Here is a 19,116-nt window from a genome sequence, read left to right on the forward strand (position 1 = left end):
CCCTACCCTCCCATCCCGTCCCGGGGGCACAGGTGAAGGGGGCGTGCAGGGAGGGCTGCGGCGGAGGGGCAGCCGCTCACACATACCTCCGTAGGGACTATAGACCTAATTAAAATATTATGCACACTCGGCTACACATAGCTCCACACGTACACGTCCCTCCGCCGGCGCACCGTTCGCCATATGCCCGGAGCCCTCCGTCCCGGGAAAAATGAGGGTTGCGCGCCAGCGATGGCAGAGCATCGCCCTAATTAACACCCACACGCACATCCTTTTGAAGTGACTTTTCCCATCATCTGGCTCGCTTAGAAATAAAGGCCTCGGCTGACGGGGCGCTCTCGGCCGCGGTGCTGCGCGGCGCACCGTAAATCCCCCGCGCCTGGGGCAGAGCAGGGGAGTGGTTGCAGGGAGGGTATCGATTAGGGCAGGAGGGAGAGCACAATACCCCACCAGACCCAGCGAGTCGCTGCCACCCGTGGCCGGGCCCACCGCATCCCGGCCGTGCGGGGTCACCGCATTCTGCCCCCGGGGGTCCCGCCGCCGGTTCTCCCCGGTGGGGCTGGCGCGGCCGAGCCTCGGGCGTCGGTGTGGGAGCGATGGCCCATCCCCGTGCCCGGGGGTCGGTGTCGGTGCGCGGTTACCAGCGCCAGGGAGGCGCGGGGGGCGGCGGGCGAACGCGGTGCGGAGACACGCGGTTGGGAGCGAAAAAGCGCCATTTGGTTGGGAGCAGATGGCTGGCTGGGGGGCTGATCGCGTCTAAAGGCGTGTCATCCCCCTTCAGCGAGAATCCCTAAGGGCTCCCCTTGTCTTCGAAATCAATGAAAATTAAAGTGCAGAGAATGGATGAATAGTTGGACCTCGAGTCCCTCCTTTGTTCGCCTCAGCTACTGGTGGGCAGGAGTTAAACTACAACAGCCTCCTATAGAAACACTTAAGTTAAACAGTCTCCCCGTTAGCCCAGCATCTGAAAGAGAGAGGGAGAGGGGGGAAAAAAGCAGAAAAAGGAGCTTTCTGCTTGATTTCCCCAATACAGAATCGCGTGGCATAAATTAAGCCGGAGAAGAATGAGCGCCGTGGGCAGGATCCTGCCGGCTCTCACGGCGCCTTTCAGTCACGCTCAGCAGCGGTAATCGAGAAATCTGTGCCACGTCAATTTAACAAATACCCGGTACCGAAGGGGGGTTGTTAAGGATTTGGGGGCAAGTTTTTTCGGGTCTTTTCTTTTTTTTTTTTTTTTTTTTCCCTATCGCTGGGTTAAAGCCCTCGCGCGTGTAACTTTTTATTTCCATTTTTTTAAGCAAGGAGATGCTAATGGACCAACTTTCTATCTCTCGCAGATTAAAAGATCCGGGGTGATATATCATTTCTCTCCTCCACCGACAGGCTACCCCCAAATATCAAGCCCCCCTCCGCCCCACTCGCTTAGTATCTCCTATACGAAGTGATTCCCCCCCCCCCTTTTCCCCGGGGATAACGCCGCAGCCAAATTTGCGAAGCAGCAGCAAGCCACTTGTAAAGCTGCTGACGCTAGGTGGCAAAAGTAATGTACGGTTCAATCCGGCGTTGCTGCCGGGTGTCGTGTTTGTGTGTCCCGGTCCCCACCGCCGCAAAGGATGGGCACCGAGCGGAGGGGGGGGGGGGGGGGGGGGTGCGGCGGCAGGTCCGCCTTAGACCCGCCGCCTTCCCCTCTCCCTCGCATGGTGCCTGCGGGATCGCTGCTCCCCTCTTTGCCTAGATATAGGTCCGGGGTGGGGGGAAACCCCAAACGCAAACCCCAAACATTCCTGTACATTTAAGCTTTCGCTTAAGCGTCGAGGGGCGGGGAGAAGGGAGAAGAGTACCTGAATGCAAGCCTCTCGTTCGACCAAAATTAGATGTAAAGGACGCACACATTGAGTTGCAGAAGTCTGTATATTTGTTAAAGTACCGAAGGTACCTGCTCGGGTTTGGGGTATATGCCACCAGCACCCAGTAAATGAACGTGGGCAGCTACAGTCCTGAACAGTCAAGAAGAGTTGGGCTGAATGAACTCATTAGTGATTTTCTTTTAATTGGTATTACCCAATGCGTTTACTTTAAGAAGTCTTTAAGATTTTTTTTCTAGCGCATTGTAAGATAATTTGTGATCAAGACATCTGCTTCAATGAAAGTCACATTTTGCCATGCAAATGCACGTTTCAACCCAATAAAGTAGCCATAATAAGGCTTTTAGCACGGCATACCTACAGTGAGGTTATTGTGGCCAAATCCTCTCCTTTCGCACACAAGCTTAATCTGCTCTGAAATGATCTGTTACAATTAAAATGACATTTACAGAGACAGTTACACCTTGCATCCTAATGAATCCGCCTGCGCCTACCAAAGGTGTTTAAACAGGGGGGCCCGAGCAAAATGGAAAACCCCGCTTGGAGCGACGTGCCAGAGTCGTTCTCCGACTTTTATCCCCTGCTTCCATCCAGCATTAAAATACTACTCAAATGGTCATCATCTGTATCCCTTTTTCACCGCACCAGTGTACTCCTTGCCACGTTTTGAAGATCAAAACAAAAGTTCTAGCGTGTGATATGTAAAAAAATAATAATAAGGTTCCGGTTTGTGCAAAGTTGTGGGGTTGGTGGGGGTATTTTTATTAATTTTTTTTTTTTTCTACGGAGAGGGGAAGTGCTGGAAGGGATTTCTTTAAAAAATGTGCGGACATTGTTGTAGAGGCAGTAGCGTGCGCCGAGGGGAGCTCTTTCTCTCCCTCGCATTGTGCAGGGAGCAGGTGCTGTCTACATTACCATACAGCTGAGAGCACAAAGAGCTAACTGATTCAGCCCTCACACAATAACAAACGGCCTTAATGACAGCCACGCGAACGACACACACCAAACTCACTTTTTACTAAGCTGAAGGAGGAAAAAAGAGAGAGAGAGGGAGAGGTTGCTGGGGATGATGATGATAATAATCATAGAGGGGTGCGGGACCCGGGCGGAGCGGTGGCTCTCTCCGGCAGCGGTGGTGTCGGGGATGGGACCCGCGGAGCCCCGCAGCCTGGTCCCCTCCGTGGGTCCCCCCCCCCCGCCAACCCGTCCGCGCCCTCCCGCGCCGCCGGGATTCCCGGGAACCCTCTTCCCTCCGCCGGCGGGACTGGCGGTGTGAGCGGAGCCAAGGGAAGACCGAGTCCCGGCTCGGTTAGCCCAAATTCATCACCACCACCCCCCTCCAGTTATCCCGGTCATGCCAAGGGAAACACGGCGTGCATTTCGAGGGATCCGATCCCCCTTGCTGCGGCTCTCTGGCTCCCACCTCCCTCTTCCCGTTAAAGCCGAAGATGCCCCTTGGAAGTGGTCACGGTCAGCGAGTTACTTTTTGGGGGCACGGCGGTGGCTTTGCACGTTCGGAGAGGTAATTCCAGCCGCCGTCCCCGGGGCCGTTTCCTCGGCGGAGCGCGTTGCGCTGCCGCTGCCCGGTGCGGCGCGGTGTTACCTCTCCCCGGAGCAGAAGGGGGATTCTTGCGGTTACCAAATTTGCAGGAATGTAAATGAGCACGTTTTGTGAGCGCGGAGGGGAGGGGGAGGAGGGTTGCACATTTTACAGCTCACTGACCATTTGGCGATCCATTGAGAGGAGGGTTTGGAAAAGTGGCTCCTTTGTGACAGCTCTAGCCAGATTGGGGGGCTGCTCATTTGCATCTCATTAGGCATGCAGGCGGCCGGCGGGATATAAGGGAGGCAGGCACCCAAGGAGAGGCAGATCCTTAGCGCTTCCCCCTCGGAGAGAGCCGCCGAGCCGCGGCGCGGAGCGGAGCAGCGCGGAGCAGCCCCCAACCCCCCCCCCCCCCCCCGCCCCCCCAATCCCCCGTAGGAGCACACCCGGACACGCTCAGCGCGCCGCTGTTGAGACACGAGCTTGTTTTTGTTGGCTGGGATTCCTCTAAAAACAAAAGTGAGCCCACAACAAGGAGAGAGAGCTCCGCTGCTTCTGAAAAATAATAAAATAAAAAGGAAAAAAAAGAAAAACACAAAAAGGGATCAAGGCTCCGACGTGACCTGCTGCCGTTTGACACCCACCAGCCCCGACGTGCGCAGGGCGAGCGCAGCCGCGCACAGCCGCGCAGAGCCGCTCCCGCACCGCACCGCACCGGGAATTACCGCCGCTGCCGCCACCGCTGGCTCTGCAGGGATTTCCAGATCGCCGATTTTTGATCTTCATTGGGAAGCCTTTTCTCTGCCTCTCTTGGGAATTAAGTTGCCTTTTTAACAAATTTCTTATTTTTATTTTTTTCTTCCTGGAGAAAAGGAGGAGCATCGTGGATTGGGAAAGGAAAAGAATTTAGCAGATTAATCGTAACATTTTTTTCCTTCTTTTTTTCCTTTTTTTTTAATCTTTTGCTATCCCAAAGAGCTGTCACCCGCCACCAGGCTACACCTAGAGCTATCGACAGAGTGGGGACAAAAAGTCAGAGACTCTCCTGAAAGGAGGAGACCGTGACACTAACTCTTCCAGTTCTGCTGGGGCGAGAGGCTCTGGCCGCCGTGTTTTACTCTTCCCCCGAGAGACACTGTCCCCTTTCCCCTCTGAAGAGAAGACAAGGGGGAGGAAAGCGAGGGCACCAGAGCTGCCCCTCCAAAATGGGAGGTCGGTTCCTGATGACACTCGCCCTCCTCTCTGTGCTGCTGAGCCGCTGCCAGGTAGGTGCCCGCGGTGGAGGGGGAGGCAGGAACACCTCCAGGGCTCCCTGCACCGGGGGGAGCGGGCCCTGCGGCGGTGCCGGCCGCTGCCACTGCCTGTTGCAGCCGGCTCCCGGGGAGGAGGGGAGGAGGGGGGTGTCGGTCCCGCTGGTGCCCAGGCTCGGGCCGGGGGAGCGGGCTGCTCGGAGGGTTGACGGCCGCTGTCCCCGCCCCGCAGGTCGGCTGCTCCGGGGTCTTCGAGCTGAAGCTGCAGGAGTTTGTCAATAAGAAGGGGCTGCTCAGCAACCGCAACTGCTGCCGCGGCGGCGGCCCCGGCGGCGGCGGGCTGCAGCAGTGCGACTGCAAGACCTTCTTCCGCGTCTGCCTCAAGCACTACCAGGCCAGCGTCTCCCCCGAGCCGCCCTGCACCTACGGCAGCGCCATCACCCCCGTCCTCGGTGCCAACTCTTTCAGCGTCCCCGACGGCGCGGGCGGCGCGGACCCGGCCTTCAGTAACCCCATCCGCTTCCCCTTCGGCTTCACCTGGCCCGTAAGTGGGGGGCGGCAAGGGACGGGACGGCCCACAACCCATCCCCTCCCACCCCATCCCATCGCACCCCACCCCACCCCATCCCATCCCACCCCATCCCATCCCATCCCACCCCATCCCATCCCATCCCATCGGGCCACCGTAGCTGGGTAAGAGCCTTTCCAAGGGACCACTGGTCCCACCAGGGGTGGGAACTGGTAGTTCCTGGGTGCTTGGGATGCTGCCTTCTGGCCTTACCTGCTCTCATGCTCTCCCGGTGGGTTATCTCTGCTCCTTTCCCCAGGGCACCTTCTCGCTCATCATTGAAGCTCTGCATACGGACTCTCCTGATGACCTCACCACAGGTAACCATCTTGAAACAGACTCTTGCCCAGATAATCCCAGCCTTGCAGACCTACTTACCCCTTCTCTCTGCGGCGTGAAGCACATTCCCCTCATCCCATCCCTGCTCCTCTTCAGGAGACCATGGGAAAAGAGGCCAACCTATTGGCACACAGCCCTATCATCCTGCCTCTGCTGTTCCCCTCCCAACAGAGACCCCAGTTGAGCATCTTCCTGTGCCCCTGCCTGCTTCAGGCTCCCTAATCACACCTCTCCTCTCCACTTCCACACAGAAAACCCTGAGCGCCTCATCAGCCGCCTGGCCACCCAGAGGCACTTGGCAGTAGGTGAAGAGTGGTCCCAGGACCTGCACAGCAGTGGCCGCACTGACCTCAAGTACTCTTACCGCTTTGTGTGTGATGAGCACTACTATGGAGAAGGCTGCTCTGTCTTCTGCCGCCCCCGAGATGATGCCTTTGGTCACTTCACTTGTGGAGAGCGTGGCGAGAAGGTCTGCAATCCGGGCTGGAAAGGCCAGTACTGCACTGAGCGTGAGTGTCTACCTTCTTGTCTCCCTGGGTGCTGGTTACAGCAGTGTTCTCTGAGCTCTTGTGGGGTATTTCTCTGACATCAGGCCCCATGGGAGAGGGGAACCAAGCTACAGTGAGTGAAGGCCTGATGCTGTGTACACGTTTTGCTGGTGCAGGGGACAGGAGGCCTTCAGCATTGCCAAAGGAAGTTAACCTAGACAGCCCCTTCTGAAGCTAATAAAATGTCAGTACCAACATTACACTCCTGCTCATTGCTGTAGACAGCAAACCTGATAGCAAAATGTTCAGCAGTTGCTCAAGGATTTATTAAAATATATCAGGCTTACTTTTTATATGTAGCCACCCCTTCAACCACGGTACACCAATATCATCATCTACAGGGTACATGGCTTCAGGAGAGGGAGCTAGGCTTTGGAAACATCCATGCAGCAGGTTTATTGGTAGGCTTATTATGGTCTGATGTCTTGTCGCCTTGTGCTGAGAAAAGTATTGGGAGGGCAAGGTAATCTCTGTGGCCTCTAGACCATACATTTCTCATTTGGGGTACTCATAAACTGCCACTAACAGACATTGTTGCACCTGGAGCCACAAGAACATTCAACTACTTCCCCATCTCTCTTCTGTGCGATTGCCATGATCATTACTACTAATAAAGTAGTGAGGGACATGAGTTTGAAAGAATGCCTGAGCTTGAAGTTGTTGAGGAATGTGGTGTGTTGATACAGCAGGAAAAGCTGGGACAGTAAACAGATCACAGCAAGGATAGTCAGGGATGTCAGATACCCTTTGTAGATACCCGGTGGTGTACACCCAAACACGCACACAGCTTCTGCTGCAGTGTGTGATGACATTCTCTGTGTGTGTACACGGATCTGAAGTACACTGGCGGATGACGTCCTGGGTGAGCGCTCCTCTCAGTCATCAAAGGGCCAGGCAGGCAGGGGGAAAACAGTTACAGGCTGTAAAGCAGCCTCTCCGTTTTCTCCATGTTGTGTTTTTGTTTTTCTTAAAGCCCACCTACACTGTGGTCCCAGCTGAGCTGCTACCAACCGAGCCAAAACTGACTATTCACTGTTAGTGACTGCTAGGATGCTTTTAGCAGTTCATGGTACAGAGTTGCACAGTAAACAGCAGGCAGAGAGGCTCACATTTCCTTTGATAGTGTTTTAAATAGGAACTACAACCTTTCCCATGATCAAAAGTGCCTAGCCCAGCTGTGTCAAGGGGTGGGGAAAAAGGAAGCATTTTGATAATGAGCTCTTTCTGGGCTGTCAGCACTTTTGGATGCCTGTACATCGCTGCTCTCCCCATGGCAAAGTAGAAGGCTGGCTGTCCTTCTTGATTCGTTATGTAGGCACTTCACTCTGTTTTTCCTCTCAGAAAAAAACCCATCTCATAGCAGCAATACTAGGCAGGGGCGATGTGTTTATGTGTGCATGCAAAAAGAATGTTTTGCCGTTAGTGAGCGGAGCTGCCAGTCGCAGTTTGCTTCCCGTTGCCTTGCCCCCAGCTCCATTCTTTCCAACTTGGAGGCGATCTGATTATCAGCACCGATTCTTTCTTTCTTTTTCTCCTCCCCCTCTTTCCCTCACATGCCATTGTCTCCGGCTGGCTTTGTTGAATTAAAACTTTGCAGTGCCTGCTTAATGAGTTCCATAACCAGGCGAAGTAATGAGCAGAAGTCCCTTTTTTCCCTTCCCTCATCCTCCCTCCCGCTGGCTCGCTTACCTCTTTTAACAGGGCTGCACCCAGCCGCCCGCCCCTTTTCGGAGCGGGGCAGAGGAGGGGGGGGAAGGAGGGAGGAAGAACTTTAGACTTATTTATTTGAATAAGAAACAACAAAAAAAGTTTTTTTGCAGCGAAATCACGCGCGTGCCATAGATTAGCTGTGGGCAGGGATAGGCTGCCCGGCCGCCGGCCGCCGGCCCCATTGGCTCTGGGGCCGGGGTATTGTTGCAGTGGGGCAGCTGCTGGGAGAGAATAGACAATAGAGCAGCTGTCTTGCACTGGCACCCTGCACACCAGCTGTCCACTCTTATCTGCACACACACTTTCGGGGGATATTAAGAGGTGGAGCTGTGTGCATAGAATTGGAAAAAAGGACTTCTGACCCTCACTGGGAAGGGAAGGGGGGTGGGGGGCTGTGGGGAAGGGAGCAATTGTGAGCCCTCTTTTGTCTGTGTGCAACTGTATTAAGAAGAATGCTCATCCCCGGCGATAAGTAAAGTGCCCGGTTATGGGGCGAGATCAATACTCCTGCAGACTCCAGAGATTAACTCAGCTGTGCTTAACTGCCCCGACCTAGTAAAGCGGGCTCGCTCCCCACCTGCAAGGTGCTCCCAGGATTGGACTTGGAAAAGGGAGGCATTTGGCCCCAGTGCTGATGTCTTTCCCTGCTTGCTTTGTTTACAGCGATTTGTTTGCCTGGATGCGATGAGCAGCACGGCTTCTGCGACAAACCTGGGGAATGCAAGTAAGTTTTCCACTCTCCTCCTGCTCCCTTCTTTGTCTGTAGCGTTGATGCTATGGTGTTAAATAAGCTATTGGTCATTTGAAGGGTTGGTTTAAATGCCTTTCTTCATATGAGATGGTAACTTGAGAAATCCAGGTGGTGCCAGATCAAAGTATTAATCTACAGGTCAAACAACAGTGCTTAACCTGATGAGTTTACAGTGCTGTGTGTAAGGTTTAGCTGTTTGTTGTTAGAGTAAACAAATTAACTACCTGGAACCACGGCTCTATCTAAGGAAATGGAAGAAATAGCTGGGGCCGATGAAAGCTGATGCTATGGTTGGACTTGGTGACTTTCTCACATGAAGGATCACTGAGGGCTTTTAAGAAACTTGATCCCTGGCATCAGTGTGTTTGCAGAGTTTGCGATAGGGTTTCCAACTGTGAGAAGTCTAAATCTGATGAGACTTTGTTGTTGGTCTTTTTTTTCCAGATGCAGAGTGGGTTGGCAGGGCCGATACTGCGATGAGTGCATCCGATACCCGGGCTGCCTTCATGGTACTTGTCAGCAGCCGTGGCAGTGCAACTGCCAGGAAGGCTGGGGTGGCCTTTTCTGCAACCAAGGTGAGTTCTCAGCCCTTGCCTGAGTGTCTGTTTTAAAACACAGAGAGCAAGTGGCTCTTTCGAGCTCCCTCACCCTGTGCTAGCCTTACAGACTAGCAAGTGACTTGCCTGTCCTCGTTTACAGACCTGAACTACTGCACCCACCACAAGCCTTGCAAGAACGGTGCCACATGCACCAACACTGGACAGGGGAGCTACACGTGTTCTTGCCGACCTGGGTACACAGGCTCCAACTGTGAGATTGAAATCAATGAGTGTGACGCCAACCCTTGCAAGAATGGCGGAAGCTGTACTGTAAGTTTGAGTTGCTTATGCCATCTGAAACCCCAAGGGAGGCGTTAACATCAGTTTTACTGATTTTCAGAATCCCTTTGTGAATTTCGAAGCAGCTTCAGGTAAATGTTTTGACCATTTCTCATTTCTTTCCCCCAGGATCTTGAGAACAGCTACTCCTGCACATGCCCCCCAGGATTCTATGGTAAAAACTGTGAGCTGAGTGCGATGACTTGTGCTGATGGACCGTGCTTCAATGGTGGGCGATGCACTGACAACCCTGATGGGGGATACAGCTGCCGCTGCCCACTGGGTTATTCTGGGTTCAACTGTGAGAAGAAAATCGATTACTGCAGCTCCAGCCCTTGTGCTAATGGTAAGGTCAAACATACTACAGTGACCTTCTAAAAGGAGACCATCCAGTTGCTTTGCCTTCTGGTCTGGAGTTAATAACAAGGCCCACTGATCAGTCGTGGCCCATGAGACGCTGATGGTGTACTTGGTGGAGGATCTGTACTTTAAAAGTAATGGTGGTGTTTGGGCCACTGCTGCAGATCCCATTTTTTCAAAGGGTGGCTGTGGCAAGGTAAATTGGGCTGAAGCTTCTTGCACAGAAACCTGGAGGATTATACTTGCAAATGTTTTGCAAAGACTCTGAGGTCTGTGGATGTAAAATGCCATGCAAGTGTTAAACATTATTACTTGTAATTCATTGACAGTAATCCTCCTGTTCTCATTAAACTAGTGAAGACTTTCTTTACTACAGTCTTCCTTATTCGTTGCCACTCAAACTCTGTAATGTGAGATTGTGATATTAACCTGATCTGGACTAGCTTTGTTGTCCAAGGTAAGTGAAATGTTAAAAAGGGAATAGGATGGCGAATGAAACATAGATCTGATTAACAAATACCTTCCGTAAAAAAAACACCCTGTACTTTTTATGGTGGATCAGATTTGGCCATGGTTGAGCTAACCTCTCAAAACCAAAGCTTTTCTCAGCTGCTGGTTGTGACAGTCCCCCAAGAGCAGCAGGTGGGAGGCCGTTGGGTCTTTCTGTCCACCACTCAGCACTTGTCCCCCTTGATGTCTTGCAGGAGCCCAATGCGTTGATCTGGGGAACTCCTACATATGCCAGTGCCAGGCTGGCTTCACTGGGCGACACTGTGATGACAATGTGGATGACTGCGCCTCCTTCCCCTGCGTGAATGGAGGGACCTGTCAGGATGGTGTCAATGACTATTCCTGCACCTGCCCGCCGGGATACAATGGGAAGAACTGCAGCACCCCTGTGAGCAGATGCGAACACAGCCCCTGCCACAACGGGGCCACTTGCCATGAAAGAAACAACCGCTACGTCTGTGAGTGCGCCCGGGGGTATGGTGGGCTCAACTGCCAGTTCCTGCTCCCCGAGCCGCCGCAGGGACCGGTCATCGTGGACTTCACCGAAAAGTACACAGAAAGCCAGAATGCCCAGTTCCCCTGGATTGCTGTCTGCGCTGGGATTATCCTGGTCCTCATGCTACTGCTGGGGTGTGCTGCTATGGTCGTCTGCGTCAGGCTCAGAGTGCAGAAGAGGCACCACCAGCCTGATGCCTGCAGGAGCGAGACTGAGACCATGAACAACCTGGCCAACTGCCAGCGCGAGAAGGACATATCCATAAGTGTCATTGGTGCCACTCAGATAAAGAACACGAATAAGAAAGTAGACTTTCACAGCGATAACTCTGATAAAAATGGCTACAAAGTCAGATACCCATCAGTGGATTACAATTTGGTGCATGAACTCAAGAATGAGGACTCTGTTAAAGAGGAGCACAGCAAATGTGAAGCCAAGTGTGAAACATATGATTCAGAGGCAGAGGAGAAAAGTGCAGTACAACTAAAGAGGTATGTCTCACATCCGAGCACGGGGGGCAGCTTGACTCGGAAAGATGTGTGTGTGTCTCAGAGGTAGCATTAAGCAACAGCCATCTGACCTGTGTTGTCTCTTTTTGTCTTCAATAGTGATACTTCTGAAAGAAAAAGACCAGATTCAGTATATTCCACTTCAAAGGACACAAAGTACCAGTCGGTGTATGTCATATCAGAAGAGAAAGATGAGTGCATCATAGCAACTGAGGTTAGTATACTGCCTCGCACTTGAGCAGCAGAGGAGTCTTGATGTGCAGAGCTCATCTAACACGTCAGGGCAGCTAAACCCTTTTCCATCGTACCGTAGTGATTCGTACCTGTTGAAATCTAGCCAGCTCGAGTTTGTCGTGCTGTGGATGTTATAAAGACAAGCTCAGTGGCTTGCTGCTGTGGATGTTACGTGTATGATGACTTTGCAGACAAGGGTACAGTGACAGTGTGGTTGTGGTCTTCTGACCAACCCTTTAGTGTGTTTCATGCAGGGTCCATTCTTGCCCTGTGTAAAGACAGAGTGCTCTGCAGCCTTACAGCCCTCTTCTTACCTTCTGTTGCCATCTCATGACCTCTGCTCATGTTCTGTCTCACCAGGTGTAAACCAGAGGCGATATGGCAAGGTGGTTGTTCAGAACAATTTCAGAGGAGACGTGCCCCGATGAATGCTGCTGAAAGAGGAATGGGATATAGATTCCTTCACTGACTGCTGCTGAGAAACTAAATTCAGGCTTGAGCTGGTTCTCTACTGAAGTTAGCAAAGTGACTGCAAAATAAAGAAACAAGATGGACACCAGGCAAGGGTCTGTGTTCAAAGATTACTGTTGCACTGCCTTTTATGAATTTTATCATTGCACTATGGTCAGTTGCTTTTCTATATATATTTAAATGAATGGACTTAATTACTACATAAGAAGCATGCACTGCCTGAAGTGTATATTTTGGATTCTTATGAGCCAGTCTTTTCTTGAATTAGAGACACAAACACTGCCTTTATTGTCTTTTTTGATACTAAAATGTGTTTTTACTAGGTGAGAAAAAGTGTGTTATTTTTTTGAATCTGTAAAAATATTTTCATGATAATTGTAAAGTTTGAGTATTTTGTGATGTTCATTTTTTTATAATTTAAATTTTTTGGTAAATATGTACAAAGGCACTTCGGGTCTATGTGACTATATTTTTTTGTATATAAATGTATTTATGGAATATTGTGCAAATGTTATTTGAGTTTTTTTTTACCGTTTTGTTAATGAAGATTCATTTTTAAAATATTTTTCCAAAATAAATATTATTAATGATAACCAGAGTGCTCTGTATGTTCTGTAACCAATGGTGCACTGACTGAACCTTGCAAACAGGCATCTGACAGACTTCCGTGGATTTGCAGGTGGATGGGATAGTAGCAAGACCTATCACAAAGACTGGGGAGCAACTTGCTCTGTGTAGACTCTGCTCTTTCCCCTCCTAACCTTCTGAACTGTTGACCCCAAGGTTGTGCTCACTGTTACCCCAAAGGCAAATGTCTGTTAGAACCCACAGTACTGTTTGCTCATTCGTGTTCGGCAGTGTATGTATAAATATAGGGCGTCACTTCCAGAGGAAGAGCCGTACGAGTGTGCTCCATCACAGTCCAGATGTAGGGCTCATCATGACTCAGCTCTTCATTCCTTCCAATCCCAAACACTTGCCTGGAGTCCAGGCGAGTTTGGGACACACAGGGCATGCCAGCGAGTGTCCCCGGTTCATGTCTTTATTATATGCCCATGGGATATGAGCTCCCCCAGTCACACCTGCCGGGGGGTGGCTCTTTCTTCTCCAGGAAAGACTGACACTTAATTGAATGGTGGCCACAAGTCTCCTGGCTACGATACCTGTCTGAAGGATTAGTTGCATCTTTGGTTTCCACTCTGCCCCTTGTGCCTGCTGCTTTCATATAAGGGCAGGGTGATCCCATCCTGTGGGTTGGCTGCAATGCTAAGGCAATTTCCCCAATTTGGTTTGCCCTAAGTCCTTCAGGCTGCACTGCACATTAATTGCTCTTCAGAAACAGGCAAAGTGTTCTTTCACTTCAGGAAAAAAAGGAAAACCTAGGAAATAATTTCCGGTTTTCCCCATTAAATCTGAACCCAAATCATTGTGGTCCACCTCCTGCAGCTTCAGGGAGCAGATGAAAATCCTCTGTTCCCATTCACTTCAGGGGAGTGGGGTGCTATCCAAAACACAGAGTGAGACAGCAGATATAATCAAGCTAATATCTCAGCTGGTGATCTGCAACTGTCAAGTATATATGTACTCCCCTTGTTTCAGCATATATAAGTGCATGAACCACTAGAGTTGGACTTTGGTGTGAGGTCAATGGAAAACTGACTGCAGGAGCCTATAAGGCAGAAAGCCTATAAGGCTTTCTCGCTAAGCCAAACCTTAGACAAGATCTACTAACTCACTTCTCATGAAGTGACCCAGCAGGGTCAGCCTCTTCATTTACCCCAAAGTGTCTGTTTAGGGCAAGCTTTCATGGGAGTGATGCGAGGTGTTAAAAACCAGCCTGTCAGTGATGGTCTGAACAGTGTTTTCCACCTGAGCAGTAAAATAACAATCTGCTGATAACCAGTCAGTGCATCATATATTAAATGAGGCACAACAGTGTGTGTGGCAGCAGGTGTTCACATAGCAACATAACCTCACAGGCTGGACAAACGAGGGAGCATTGGCAGGCTTTATTGCCATCTCTGTTGCTGAGAGATGAGTTTCTCTTGAACCTTGGGCAAATCACTCTATTTCTCCCTCTTTCCTCTTCTTCTCAGGCTTTTTGGAGCAGGCTTGCCTCTTACCAGGCACTGCACTTTGTGCAGTCAGTGCCATGGTCTCAGCTGGGCCCTTTTAATGCTGGTTCCATAGAAATAGCAGTAATGAATGGAAGGTCATTGACGGCTGAGTGCTTCTATAATGTCAGGTCTTCAGTGCTATAGCAAGTGCTGCTTTAATATGGAGTCAGGTAAAGGTCTGGAAAAGCACACAGGAGGCACAACACTGGCATCTATCTAACTTTGCTTAAAAATATAAAAGCTTCAGAAAGCTCAATTTGTCCGAGTGTGCTAATTACCAGAAGTGCTGAGCTTGGTGAGTCAAGGAAGATGTACTGTGGGCAAAGAGGCCAGCGATGCTAGAGAGAGACTCTTCATTAGGGACTATATTGATAGGAAAATGGGTTCAAACTTAAACAGGGGAAGTTCAGGTTAGACATAAGGAAGGAGTTCTTCACTGTGAGGGTGCTGAGGCACTGGCACAGGGTGCCCAAAGAAGTGGTAAATGCTTCATCCCTGGCAGTGCTCAAGACCAGGTTGGACAGAGCCTTGGCTGACATGGTCTAGGGTGAGGTGTCCCTGCCCATGGCAGGGGGGTTGGAACTGAATGATCTCAAGGTCCTTTCCAACCCTAACCATTCTATGATTCTATGAATCCATTGTCTTGTCCTCCTGGAGCACCTTCTGAAATGATTGCTACACAGATGAGCCCAACAGCTTCTCACATTTCTGTCATGAGCATGGTTGAGGCTACTGCCATACTGCAGGATTTATGTCTTGTACGGAATTAGTAATTCCCCCAAACCTTAGTGTGTTTGTGTGTGTATACAGGGGCTTTTGGTGGCCATAGCAGGCTTAATCATGTAGTGTGGAGCAATGGATCCGCATTCCTCACATTTAGTACCTGGGCCTTTCTGGGGAAAAAACTGGATGATCTGGGCAGGGGGTGGAAGTCGTGTGTGTTTGCTTGAGGTAGAGTGGCATGTGCCGGTACCGTGTTGGGATGCAGGAGGTGCACAGCATGGGCAAGGGGCAACGAGGGTGTCTGCCTGCCTCAGCCCTGCCAAGGCAGTGCCTGCCCGCAGATGGGAGCTCTGCTGCCAGAAAGCGGCAGGAACCTCCCTGTCAGCACGGTCTCCGAAAGGCCTCTTGGTTCTGAAATGAGAGGAGAGCCTGCCTGGGGAAGGCCGTTTAGCCCGGACAGCTGAGAATTCAGGGCCTGATCCAAAGCCCATTAAGTTAATGGAAAGGCTCCAGCGAGCTGCGGGGACACATGGCACCGTGCCGCTCCTGACACAGCACATCTCTGGCTCTCCCCGGGAAAGCTGCACATACTGATGCAGTGGGAGACATGAAAGACCATGGCTGGTGTTCCCAGGTCTGCCTCCTGGGTGGCTCATACCCCCGGTGATAGTCTGTCCACTGTGCCAGGACCTCAGGGGCCTGAGGTCCCTCCCCAGGCCATTGCTGTGGCACCATCCCTTCATGTTCCCACTTGACCTGCAACATCTTCTCTCCTCCGCCCTGCAGCAGCCAGGGAGGGTTTGGCCTCATTCGGTGCCAGGTCTCAACAGGGTGGCTGGAGGGGGCACCCATCAGCCCATGCCTCTGCCTGCAAATCTGTATCTCTGTGGCAAGTGGCATTGGCAAAGTTGGCATGCATGGGACATGTTAGGAACATAGAGGCACTGAAACAGCAGCAGAAGTTAGCTGTGGGGAGATAATAGTGGGTGTGCTTGTGCAAGGGGACTTTTTAAGTGAAGTGTGCTACAGCTTTTGAAACATAGGAAGCTTTGGGTTCAGACAGCATGTCTTCCTTTTAATTGCAAGACACAGGCTTATAAATTGCTTTAAATTGATATCTGTGTTGACTTTGTACACAGTGCAGCAGGACAATTTGGGTGTCAGGAAACCTGGGTACTATTCCTGTCTCCATCACAGACCTAATGTATAACCTTGGGAGAGGAAGGATGGTCTTGTGGTCAAGGCGCTGTCGAGGGACTCAGGAGGGCCACCTTCTATTTCCAGCTCTCCCTCCAAGACTTCCTGCGCAACCTTGGACCTGTGTCACTTAATCTTTCCAAGACCTTAGGAAAGTGGGGGCCTCTTGGTTGTGCTAACAGGAGGAGGTCATCTGTGTGTGAGAGGATATCGTGGTGGTGGTGGACGTTAAAATACCCTCCAAGGCGAGTAAGGCTATTTCCTATCTCTGCAAGTCAGACTGTCTGCGAGGTGGGGAGCTATTTTTTGCAAAGCCCTTTCAGATGTTTGTATGGAATGAAGACCCCTCTCACAATTGAAACATCCATCATCGCAGGGAGGATATGCAAACCCTGCACTGGCAGCAAGGAGACAAACGGGAGGGAGGCAGCTCTGTTGGTGTGTGTGCAGGGGGGATGTGATGCAGCTGCGGGCCAATGGCACAGACAGGATGCCACAGTGTTGATATGGGTGGCCACAGTGCCATCAGCCTCCTCTCACAGATTAGCACTCAAGCTCTGTAGCTGGCTCTCTTCCAGTAAAGCCATTTTGCAGGTAGGGATATAGATACAACTTGGTTTAGGACTATGAGCGACAAGGAGGAAAGCTGCAGAAATGATACAGACCTTGGGAAACCTCCCTTTGTATGGCTTAACATCCAAAGTCATGTATCTCAAACAAAATGACCTGAGAACTACTTCTCGCCCAGATCCCAAGCTGAGAAGCAATCTGTCCTGGTGCTGACGTCTACTTGTGACAGATGAATGGGGAACCTCTTCATTCCCTCCCCTCTTCAGGAGCCACTACCTTCACCTGACTGTGTCTCTGCTACCTACTGTGCAAGTCAGAGAAATCAAGAAGCTGGTCAGGAAAGACTCAATGTGCACTATGAGGCAGATTTTCAGATGAATCATGGGGCCTATTGTGAAAATTTGACAGTTGATTCTCCTGCTTGCAGTGGGGCAGAGGTGAACAACAGACCCACTGCTATGTGGGGCTGCTGCTTGGTCAATGGGGCAGGGAGGCAGGGGAGATGAGGCTGGAGGTCACAGCATCCTCATGACAAGTTGGGGTTTTTTCTTAGGAAGAAACATCCCTGGTCTTTTCTCCCACTGCAGCCTCATCTTCTGCACCAATACATTTGAGGCTGTTGGGGCTGCTCTCTGGCCCTGCAGAGCCAGTCAGTATGGACCAGTCTATATCCATAGTGTTAAACTGCCTTACCCTCCCAAACTGACTGCTCACAACCACATTGCCCGTGGGGGATGGTTCCTGCTTTGTGCCTAGGAAGAACCTGGGACACTGCTAAACTGGGGACAAAAGCATGGCAGGGACCCCTGTAGCAACACAATAATACAGATGATTGAGGCCTGGAGCTGCTTAATTTCCCAGCACAGGTGTATCCAGAGCATCTTAATGCCATATTCAAGAATGCTTTACTCCTTGGCATAGATGAGGAACTCATGTGTTAGCTGTGGGGGTAACTGTGAGTGTCAGTGCAGACTCATGTCACCTGCTAGAGGCAACTATATAAACGGGTATTGCTTACTTTAAAGCCCACTCTGTGCATGGGTTGTATATGTCCAGGGTGAGTTCCTTTTTTTCATGGTATAAAACTATACCAGCTGAATGGCCGGTGTAGATGCAGCTACATCAAAAGAAAGATCATGTACATCAGTGCAGATACCTTCCCTTATTTGTTTATCCAAACCAACCTAGTAGAAGAATCACAGACACATAGAATAGTACGGGTTGGAAGGCACCTTCAAAAGTCATCTATTCCAACCCCCCTGCAGTGAGTCGGGACATCTACAACTAGACCAGGTTGCCCAGGATCACATCCAGCCTGGCCTTGAATGTCTCCTGGGATGGTGCATTCACCACCTCTCTGGGCAACCTGCGCCAGTGTTTTACCACCCTCATTGTAAAAAATTTCTTCATGTCTATTCTGAATCTCCCCTCTTTCAGCTTAAACCCATCACCCCTCATTCTATCAGAACAAGCCCTGCTAAAAGGTCTCTCCCTGTTTTTCTTGTAGACCCCTCTTAAGAACTAAAAGGCTGGAGTTGGGGTCTTCCCAGAGTCCTTTTCTCTAGGCTGAGCAACCCCAGCTGTCTCAGCCTGTCTCCACAGGAGAGGTGCTCCATCCCTCTGATAATTTTTGTGGCCTTTCTCCAGACCCACTCCAGCAGGTCCATGTCTTTTCTATGCTGAGGACTCCAGAACTGAACACAGTACTCCAGGTGGGGTCTCACCAGAGCAGAAGGGCAGAATGACCTCCCTTGACCTGCTGGCTGTGCTTCTTTAGATGCAGCCCAAGATAAAGCTGGCTTTCTGGGCTGCGAGCACATGTTGCCGTTGTGTTCTCCACACACTTTCTCACATGTTCCACACACAGTATTATACCATTGTGTTTTGCAGAGCATGGCTGTGTGGCTATATACATGCAGGTATAATTAAGAAAATACATAGCTGTTTGGACAAGGCTCAAGCACTTACAGCTGTGCTGGCTCAGGACTCCTGGTTAGCGTGTGTATTTCCACAGTATAATTTCCCAGGGTGCTGAAGACCGAGCAGGAGAAAGGATGAGGATGGGAGTCTCCTGTGTTCTCTTTTGTAACATGAAAATAGAACTTTGTGAGGGCAGCACATTCTGTGGGGAAAGACAGAGCAGACAGACAACTCTGACCAGCACTTTGTGCAGGGAGGACATGTGCTGCAAAGCCATTTCTGCACCCAGGTCCCACCACTGCCCGGATGTTCACAATGGATGATTGTTTCTATTCAGAACTTTTACCTAACAGAAAACTATATTTTTTTTCCCCAACACTTTAAAGTCAGTATTTTTATGAAGGAGATTTTCAGTGGGGAAACTGTTTTTCAACTATGGCAAACCGAAATACCATGTTGAAAAGCTCTTGTGAGTTTCACTTTCTCTGTGAAGCAATATAGCAAAATCACAAGTGTGTGTTTCCTGGCAGACAGCAAATTAGCTGAGACCTTCCTTT

At 50.8% G+C, this 19,116-nt stretch overlaps 1 protein-coding gene across 1 annotated transcript; it reads left to right on the top strand.

The window, feature by feature from the left end:
- Positions 1-3,814: 3,814 nt before the first annotated feature.
- Positions 3,815-12,546, top strand: DLL1 (delta like canonical Notch ligand 1). The gene is made up of 11 exons (XM_065680361.1): positions 3,815-4,673; positions 4,891-5,202; positions 5,486-5,546; positions 5,817-6,074; positions 8,487-8,547; positions 9,019-9,149; positions 9,274-9,443; positions 9,582-9,798; positions 10,517-11,309; positions 11,427-11,541; positions 11,922-12,546. The coding sequence occupies exons 1-11, from the start codon at positions 4,614-4,616 to the stop codon at positions 11,925-11,927; spliced, it is 2,184 nt and encodes a 727-aa protein (XP_065536433.1). The 5' UTR covers positions 3,815-4,613; the 3' UTR covers positions 11,928-12,546.
- The last annotated feature ends 6,570 nt before the right edge of the window (positions 12,547-19,116 follow it).

This window comes from Lathamus discolor, chromosome 5 (genome assembly GCF_037157495.1).
Source record: "Lathamus discolor isolate bLatDis1 chromosome 5, bLatDis1.hap1, whole genome shotgun sequence".
Taxonomy (NCBI): Eukaryota; Metazoa; Chordata; class Aves; order Psittaciformes; family Psittacidae; genus Lathamus; species Lathamus discolor.